General features: G+C 39.8%; 1 protein-coding gene across 1 annotated transcript in view; it reads right to left on the bottom strand.

The window, feature by feature from the left end:
• UBA2 (ubiquitin like modifier activating enzyme 2) overlaps positions 1 to 10,341 on the bottom strand; it is a 31,091-nt gene continuing 20,750 nt past the window's right edge. Inside the window, exons 14-17 of the mRNA XM_018062297.1 lie at positions 9,016 to 9,112; positions 6,224 to 6,329; positions 4,579 to 4,715; positions 1 to 2,923 (exon numbers count right to left, since the gene is read on the bottom strand). Coding sequence (XP_017917786.1) covers positions 2,742 to 2,923; positions 4,579 to 4,715; positions 6,224 to 6,329; positions 9,016 to 9,112 — 522 coding nt within the window. The 3' untranslated portion in view covers positions 1 to 2,741. The remainder of the gene's footprint in view (positions 2,924 to 4,578; positions 4,716 to 6,223; positions 6,330 to 9,015; positions 9,113 to 10,341) is intronic.

The following is a 10,341-nucleotide window of genomic DNA, read 5'->3' as shown; positions in this document are numbered from 1 at the left end:
GAAAATACAAAATATATCTCCACTTTTATTATTAAAGTTCTCAGAGAAAAGTTAGATGGCACAATAAACAATATATATAGGCTCCATTGAGATCCAATGTTAATTTGGTTTTTCTTCCTGTATTTTTTATTTTGCTGAGCCATTTAGAAGTTGTAGGTATTGTGAGCTTCATCTCTAATCTCTCTCAAGAATAAGGACAATGGCCTACATAACTATAAGAACAATACCATAGCTAAGAAAATAATTCCATTATCACTCAATTTGTTCCATTTTCAAATTTCCAATTGTCACAAGAATCATTTATTTTACACTTGAGCTCTAGAATGTTACACATTCTATATTCATCCAATTATTTCCCCTTAATGTTTAACTTTTCTCTACTCCCTCTGCTTCCTGTTAGTTGGAAGTCTCTAGATGCTAAATTCAAGTTACCTTTTTGGGGTGAGGGACCTAGATGTTGGATCCTTCAAATCATCATCTCCTATCAGGAAACACATACCAGGCTGTCCCATTAGTGATGCCAGGTTTGATCACTTGATTACAATGATGATAGATCAGTCTATTGTCAAGACAGAGAGCTTTTCACTTTTGCAAGTTTATATAGCAACATTTGAGCACTCCACAAAGATTCTGTTCCTTAGTAGCCTTTTAGGTTTTGCATCCACAGATGATCTTTGCCTGACCAGTTATTCCGTTAATGGTTCAGGCTCTCATTAAAACATCAAATCCTTTCATGGTACCTGCCAAGTACGCAGCATGATCTTTGGGACAATGGACTCTCTAGGTAAACTTGAGTCACTGGACTGCTCCCAATGAGGCTGGAATATGGTTTGTCAGACTGTTTCAGGATGGAGCTGCTCGGGAAGCATGCTTGTCGAGCCTGCTTCCGGCTCCATAAACTGAGAAAACTCACATAGGAAAACCATGAATACAAAGGCCAGATCTAAAGTACCTCCACACTCTGGGGACAGAGTAGCAGTTTGGATCTTAGTCTACTTAAACAAGACCACTATGGTCAGGCCTGCTTTGCTGGTAAACCCAGATTTTATAAAAACAGAAACTGCTGGAAAAGTAATAACAGAGTTGTTGCAAAACTGAAAACTGCTGGTCTGCCAAGAGAGAAACACATCTCTACAAATCACACTGGCATTTAATACCACTATACATTCACATAAGAAAGAAAACAGAACAGAAACAAAATGCTAGAAATACACTGTTGATAACTGTTGAAAAATGCAGGATGGATGAGGTTTAAAGGAATGGAGAGACTTCCAAAATTCAGATTTTCTTGAGAACTCTTCAGATTTCAAAATTTCAAAACAGGAGATGACCATCAGTGACCAACCAGTTAACCAAAATTTGTTTCTGAGAGGGTATTTCAGGATATCCCATTTTTATCTGTAACACAGTTCTATAATTTCGAAAAAAAATTTTTTTTTCTGGAGGAAAATGAAACCTTCGTAAGCTGGATGGCAGAGTAAGAATTACACAACGGCAAACAACATAATGAATTACCAAGTTGAAATTTCATTGACAGTGGCCAAAAACACCAAGGCAGAGGTACAGAACGGGGACAAACAGCTTCATGGGTTTCTGTTATCTGAAAACTCCAGGCACATCTGCAGGAGAGCAGCCTAGGGGCCAAGGCGTTCGGAGGTTCAGGAGATATGAGAGCTGATCCGTCGGACTGGCCTGGCCACATGTGCTGGTCAGAGTTGGGCCCGGAAGAGTACATGCAAGAAGGGCCCTGGATGACCTGGGGACACCCAGAGTGGAGGAGACTTGCCATGTGGAATCTCAAATCCACGACTCCAAGTTACTGGGGCTGAGCAAAGATCACTTGAATGTTCTCAACAGAAGGCCAACAGTTTACAATCATTTAAAAAGCAACATGCCTTTAAAAACTGTCTTTTAAAAAGTACTCATCTGTGGTAAACAGTACTCATCTATGTCCATTTCTGAGTTAATTTTCTAAAAGGAAAGAAAATAGTATGCCTGCAGCAAATACAATGTACAAACCCAGTAAGGCAGCAGAAACATGAACTGTGCAGGCATGTATAACAAGTATGCAGATGTCATTTATTTGGTCCATAAGTACAGTATAGTTGTATTTGAGTTTTACAAAACATCAAATATAAATAACCTGAAACTGTAACAATACACAAAAATTGGCTTCTTACACAGACATACCAGGCAGTACAAGCTGAAAACTTGAGTAAATTAACAACTGTTTTACATTAATATACATAGTGCCAGTTAACATTTAAAAACAAGTTTCAATGCATAGCACTTGATACTTCTTTGAATCTGTTTCAGTCAGTTAAGAGTATGAAAATGGTTAGATCTAGGCTAAAAATAATTCTTCTTCTAACCAAAAATAAAGGCATAATATTTATAACCAGGTATCAACTTTACTAAACCACAATATTTTAAAACTGCCAAATGATACCTAAGGGTATTTACATTAAAAAGGCAACATGCATTGTGTTGTTTCATCTCATGGACTGGTTATGCACATACTTTGTTCAAAGGGTTTTAAAACTATATTCCTACTTTCAATACAGCATACTGCAATGTTTCTAATAGTTCTAGCAAAATGAATGCTTTCAAAGAGAGCAGAATCATCTTCAAGTCACTGGTGTCAATTTTTTCCCTTTGGAACAAAGGACGTAACAAATAACCTGGTTCTGCCCAGAAGGCCTTAATGGAGTATAAGAGGTTCCATTCAGAGGCATTTCTGTTCAATCTAATGCTATAACCTCATCAAGCTCCTCTGCCTGCTCTATGCGTGACCTTTTTGCACTGACACTCTCTTTCTCATCTAGCTTCCTCTTGCGACTTCTTTCTTCTTCACTGATATCAGCATTATTTGAGGGACCTTCTTCATCCGAATCAACTATGAGCACATCATCTTGCTCTTGTGCTTATTTCAGAAAAAAAGGGAAAAGAAATGGTTAAAAGTGGGGGGCGACCAGAAGCTCACTACAATTTTATGTACATGAAAAACTAACTCTTCTAACACACATCAAACTTCCGAATGCCTACCCTTAGGGAACCTTTACACATTACATATTTCTGTACTGTTTCACTGTTTTCTGTTACAAGCACCTATTTCTTTCCTAATCAAAACAAAAAATTTTAACAAGCATTATACAATTCAGAGGAACTGTTACAGTTCCTTGTTTCTATTTCTCCAACAGAAAAGGGGAGGGTGCATATCCTAATATTCGTAGCAGTGATAATAATAATAAACAACAACAATAACAACATATACATAGCACTTACAATGTGCCAGGAACTGTTCTGAGCACTTTGCATATACAACTCATTTAATCATCACAACCACCCTATAAAGAAGATAACATTATTATCCATTTTCCAGAAGAGGAAACGGAGGTACAGAGACTTGCCCAAGGTCACATAGTAGCAGCAGAGGACGGGATCGATTCAAACCCACAAAGGGGGGCTCTACAGTGCATGCGCTTAACTCACACTATGGCTGGAATTGTGTCACCCACCCCCGACATTCCACCAAGTCAAAGGCACAGTACCTACCTTACTGCTAGTCTCCAAAAACCTGCCCACATGGTGGAAAATAAATGCACGCTGCAAATTATGATTTTTGAAAACTACCAGTCCTTTACTCCAAATAGGATGATGAACCTTTGTATTTTTCGGGGGTGGGGGGGGCAGGGGTGAAGGGTCATGGCCCACTCTAGACCAGCAGTCTGGACCTCAACCTTTTTGGCACCAGGAACCAACCTCATGGAGACAATTTTTCCATGGACTGCGGTGGGGGATGGTCTGGGGATGACTGAAGCGCATTACATTTGTTGCGCACTTTATTTCGAATCTAATGCCACCGCTGATCTAATAGGATACTGGCTGATGGCCCAGAGGTTGGGCAACCTTGCTCTAGACGACGACTAAATTCATTTTCACAACGCTCAGAGAACATCAGAACCAAAGACACACCAATATTCCAAAGAATACCAAAGACACAGCGTCAAAGAAATGAAAATAGAGAAGGAAAAAATGAGTAACTTTTAGCTTCCTGACACTAAAGAACGAAGAGGTGTGTGTGTGTTTGGGGGGGCGGGTGGTGCAGGTAGTGTACATTCACACTGGAGTACAGTAAAGCACCAACACTGAAAACCCAGGAAACAGAGCTTCTGACACACTCTACCAAAGTCACTGGTTCTGAGAAAACTGAAATGTGTACTTACCAAGCACCTGTTCATTCAAAATAGTCAGATGCACTGATTCACTGTCCCCCAAAACATGCATATAAAATCCCGAAGTAGTACTACTCAGAATGAACTATCTTTACGCACTAGTAAACTGACATTTCCAGTTGTAAAAACAATAAAATCAATGTATTTTCTATAAAAATTTTACCCAGTCTTAAATATCTTCATGGGTTATACATTCAAAGTTCCATTAAAACAATGCCGAACCAACACACACCTCTAGTAGTCCTGTGAGTAGTTCTATTTTATGGTCAACGTTCATAAGACAATCAGTTTGTTGTAAACCGTCCTGCTTGGTGGGTGACTGCTGGCTGGGGCTGTGACTCACCTGTGGATGTGGAAGGCTGAGCTCCATCATCGCTGCCATTGGTTATGCTTTTGGCAGCATCTTCAGCTTGCTTGGGCCCCACTTTTTCTGGAGCATCACCAACAACTTCAAATTCAACATCCTTTCCTAGGTCTTCACTGTAAGGAGAATAGCGTACTGTAACACTGAACCACTGCTATGACTACTTACAAAAGAAAAGGCACACCAAACAGAAACTGTCCTCAAACCTCGAAAGGCGTATACTACATACACACCTTTTATTTGGCTTCTGATTTTCAAAGCGTTAAAAAAAGACACATAATAGGTTTTTATGTATTCGAAGCTCAATTCAAATGGTCAATAACACTGTCCTTTCAATTCAGGGAAAAAATTTTTAACTTTTATACCTAAAGCAGAAAACTTGAGTCAAAAATTGTGAGGCCTGGTGTAATTCTTAGGCATTCTTTCTTCAGCTATATGAAAAGATTCTATACACACTCTTCTGATGAGTGTTTGGGGGCAGAGTTACATAGCTTCTTGGTTTTCCCTCCATCTTCACAGGCAGCACCCTGCTTTTGTAATGAGTTCCCAAAAACATGTACAAAAATTTAACACATGAAAGTCAAACAAAAGACTTACATGTTATAAGGGGGGTTCTGTTCCCAGGGAGCTAAAAGATATGATTAAAAAGACCCTAATTATGCCTCCTCTTTTAGACACCAACTGATGTATTTCCATTTCATTGTACATGTCCTTCCACAACTGCACACAAGCACACCACTGACATCCAACTAGTGTGTAACTGAGGCCAGAGATCACCCCCAGCAAGACCTATCTCTGACTCACCTGTCTCATTTTATACTATTATTAATAACCCACATTCAGTTTTTCCTGTCCTTTCCTGCTTTTTATAAACTAAGTATCTATAATGTAATACTCTTGAACAATTATACAAGTTCTGTATATTTGGGTATAGATGGCAACACTGGCAGTATTTTGGGTATAGATGGCAACACTGGCAAAAATATCTATATAGTTAGATATAACCTGAAGAAATGAGCCAGGGTGCAGCTCAGAGGTATCAATGAGCATGAACCAACCTTATTCAACAGACAACCACACCAAAAGGAGAACCATCTGTATTTAAGCTGTGCTACACATGTACAAATATCCTGTAATGCAAACAGTATGGATACTTTTTCAAATAAAGAGGGCAGGATATAAAATAAAGTAAAAAGAAAAAAAAAGTGACTCAGGGATCTGTATATGGTAATATTTAATGCTCTCTTGTTACTGTTCCAGATCACAAAGAAATATTTGTTTTACAGGAGAGATATTTCTTCCTTCCAAACAAATCTCTAACAATTAAAATTTTTTATTCCAGTTCAACTATGAAAAGGAATGTACCCCTGATTATAACTATTCACACACCTGCATTTCTACCCTCTCTAGGTCTGTCTGATCAGCTACCACTGATGAGTTACCCTCAAACATTTCTTTCTGGATTCTCAGATTTTTCTGTAGGTCAAACCTCAGGGAACTTGAACATATGTATGGTGCAGCTTCAAATGAACAGCAGGATTTAAGGGTAAGAAAACATTTTCTCTCCACTTTAAGTTTATATATTCAAATAACTTCTTACACTTAAAATATTAATAGTTCCTACCTATGAAGGATGTTGATCAATAAAGTGTAGTCCTGAAGGAAGTCATCTGCTTGAAGTCGGCTCCCATTTCTAATTCCAAATTCTGACAATTTCTTGTGATTATTAGCTAAAAATTGTTTTAAAGAAATTTAGATGCTTTAGTTATATCTCCATGAAGCAGTCAACCTTAGTTTTTACAGGTAAATCCCCTGCTATAAGCTGAATTGTATCTCCCCAAAATTCACATGCTGAAATGTCTCAGAATGTGACTGTACTTGGAGACAATATTTTTTTTAAAGAGGCGTTAAATTAAAATGAGGCTGTTGGGGTGGACCCTAATCCAATCTAATTGGTATCCTTAGAAGAAGCCAAGGAGAGGGGTCTCAGGAGAAACCAAACCCGTCAACCACCCCTCCAACACTCTCGCTAGACCCTTTCATCTTAAGACTTCTAGCCTCTGGAACCAGGATAAAATGTGTTAAGTCACTTGCCTGTGTGTTTGGGTGTGATGGCCCTAGTAATCTAGTTCACTAAAATATCAGGCACTTAGGAACTCAGCCCCGAAAACTCAACTACCAAAACAAGGAAACTAAACTGAGAAGTTCTGAGAAACTTCTCCCTTTGAAACCAAATTAATATGGAATCCTACAGCAGTCAACGACAACTTTTAGAATTGTTCAAAACATACTATTTCTAAAAAGGCTACCCACAAGCCAATTTTACAATTCAGTTATTGAATTGTAAACTTTAATAATTTTTTTAACATAAATTTTCTGCATTTCTCAATGGACAGCCAGAGAGGTCCCCAAAAGCTAATCACTCCAACTCAATTCTCTCTTCCATGTCATTTCTGCTAAATGTGAACAGCCCCAGGATGTAGCACACGATGCCAAGCACCCACTAGCACTCAGTAAGCCTTTGCTACATGGATTATAAATATTCCAGTGAAGAACAAACTCTCCAATCAAACTTTTGGTGTTACCACCTCCTCCTACCTATTCTAGGGCCTTCCTGTCTTTAACCATCCTTTCTCTCCTGCATGTTCAAATGCTCAAGTTTCATTTACAAAACTGCCTCCTCATTTAGCTCCCAATTTACACTCTCTCCTCACAACAGTCAGTCTGCTTTACTGAGAATTTGCTCTTGCCTATGGACTGTATAGAATCTGTATAGCCACAGTGCCTGGCACATACAAAGTAAAATGTATTTTAAATTCTTAAATTTTGCTTATAATTTTAAAATTTATGTTGTTTTCTACATAATCCAATGGATTCTCTGGCAGCTCAGCTGGTAAAGAATCTACCTGCAATCCAGGAGATCCCAGTTTGATTCCTGGCTTGAGAAGATCCCCTGGAGGAGGGTAGGGCAACCCACTCTAGTATTCTTGCCTAAAGAATCTATGGACAGAGGAGCATGGTGAGCTACAGTCCATGGGGTCACAAAGAGTCGGACATGACTGAGCAACTAAGCGCAGCACAACTATCTTTTTTTTTCTTCTTCTTTTATACCTTTTCAGTCTACCTGGAATGTCTCTGGAGAACAGTTAATTCTACCCAGACTTCCATTGCCAAGCTCTTTCACTCAAATTCCACAGCCCAACATGTTCAAAAGGGAAATAGCCTCTGAGCAATTCTATCCGGGTGAATTAGCATCACTTCCGAAGCCAGAGTCTTGGCAACAGTTCTGTCTAAGCCTAACAATGCTACTCTTCCTCACCTGTACTCTACATTCAGACTCTACAAATCTCAAAACTGTCATTTGCTTTTGCATTAGTAAAAATCTCTCACTTCCCTCAATTATTTTCCAACTGGCTCCCCACCTCCACTGTCACATCCTTGCCTTAATCTTCTTCAGATTACACATTACGCCCCTGCTTAAACCCTAGAGGGAGCAGGATATCGGCGGCGGGGGGGGGAGACACACACACCCATACACTACACACATGACACACAAAATCCTCAAGTTGCATCACTGCTGCCAACCCCACAGCACCCCACCTACCAGGAACCAAAACAGCTGGTCATTCCTAAAGCCCTTTATATTGCTTTGTAAGTTCATGCCTTTGCAGATGCTGTTCATTCTGCCCAAATGTCCTCTCCCCTCTCAGTTCAAGAACTGCCCCAGGAATCCTCTCTCCTGTGATATGCCCCCTTGCTCTGTTAACCTTCCCTTTACAAAACTTAATTCAAACTTTGTACACCTTCTCTCTATAGTATTTCTTAGATGACACTAAATCTACTTGTTGCTAATCTCTCATCTCCTTCTAGGCTGTGAAATACTTTAAGCCAGGGACTATTATTTATCCTTGAATTACAAATATCTATGACTATGCCTGTAATACAGCACTCCAAAGGCTACTGGAATAAATGCTTTCTCACCCTCAACAGCACATGTATTCTGTGGAAAAGGGTCACATTTAAGCCACTGAGATTCTAGACCAGTTTCCATTTTAAGGTCCTAGCCTGAAAAACAGCTGGCTAGAACTAATGGGAGGACGTTTAGTCATTTTTTCTTTTTGGTGAAAACATATTTAACTAGATTTTTAATAAAAAACAGACTACTACCCAGCCAAAGCACAACCTCCAATTACTTATGACCCAATATCCCCCAATTTCTGGGCAAGGAACTATAGCCAAAAAGAATCCTGACACTTTCCAACAAGACAGATGAGGTGTGGGAACTTCAAAGTCTATTCAGATTGACCAGTGTGACCCTCAGTACTATTTACAGTAAATGGAAAAACTAATGTGCACCCCTTCACTCAGGCAGTCTCCATCCAAATGAGGGTGAGTGAACAAGGCAATGTATAATACCTTCTGTCTCTCCCTCTTCTGAAGATATTAGGATTGTTCCTTTTCCATCTTCAATTTGGACATCTGGTGCTACCATAGCAAATTTTTCTTTCACAATCTATAAGGAAAAAAATTCAAAATGTTAACATATGGAATTAAAAGACCACAAATAGCCTAGACTTCTTATAAAGGCGCTTAATTCTCTCCTTCCACTGGAATTCATCCAATTACCTCATGCCCACGTTCTATCCGGAGAAGGCAATGGCACCCAACTCCAGTACTCTTGCCTGGAAAATCCCATGGACGGAGGAGCCTGGTGGGCTGCAGTCCATGGGGTCACTAAGAGTCGGACACGACTGAGCGACTTCACTTTCACTTTTCACTTTCATGTACTGGAGAAGGCAATGGCAAGCCACTCCAGTGTTCTTGCCTGGAGAATCCCAGGGACGGGGGAGCCGGGTGGGCTGCCGTCTCTGGGGTCGCACAGAGTCGGACACGACTGAGCGACTCAGCAGCAGCAGCACATTCTATCCCATGTTTGACCACTGATAAAGATCAGGTAACACTTCCTCCCGATGGAGACTAAGAACTCTTGGCCGGCTCTTGGTATTTTGTCCTTCCCAGCAGATTAGGTATTATGCTAGACATTTAACATATTTTACCTTAGTCTCTATTACAACTCAATATTGGAAGGTGTTTTATAGATGAAAAACTTATCATCAATCTGATTCTCAGATAAATAGTTTTCCCCTTCCCAAGCTCCATCTCTTCCCACGTTCCATATCCCCTTCGCAAATTCCAAGATGGATCAGGAGTGAAAATACTATTAAATCTTACCTGATCCTAAACAAACAAACAAGCCAAAAACCCAAACAACAGATAACTCTCTAAAGATCCAATTACACTCCAAATATGTGGAATTACCATTAGCTCAAGAATGAGTAGATAGCACTTATAATCATTTCTTTCCTAAGAAAGAACACGGGGAAACCACCCTCTGCTGGCCAACATATCAAGTCCAGCTCCTTCTCCATCCAAAACATAAGTTCAAATCAACCTGTCCAATGTAACCAGTTCTGGGAGAAAGGCTATTCATTCTCAAGCAGCCTTTAAGGCCACGAAGTCTACTCCTTCATGTCGGGAGGCATATAAGCATGAAACATCACAATGTACATAATCAGAGGAACTATGTGAAGTGATTTCCAAACTGAGAAGTGTCACCATTCAGGTCACTTGCTCTTCCCTAATTAAAAAAATACTAGGAGGAACTGAAGGACCAGGCTATAGGACCAAACCCTACCTTAACCATCCATCTCTCACACCAAAGCTCTACAGGTGAATCCAGGT

This window comes from Capra hircus, chromosome 18 (assembly GCF_001704415.2).
Source record: "Capra hircus breed San Clemente chromosome 18, ASM170441v1, whole genome shotgun sequence".
Taxonomy (NCBI): domain Eukaryota; kingdom Metazoa; phylum Chordata; class Mammalia; order Artiodactyla; family Bovidae; genus Capra; species Capra hircus.
Note: the sequence above shows the minus strand (reverse complement) of the source record. Positions and strands in the feature narration are given on the sequence as shown.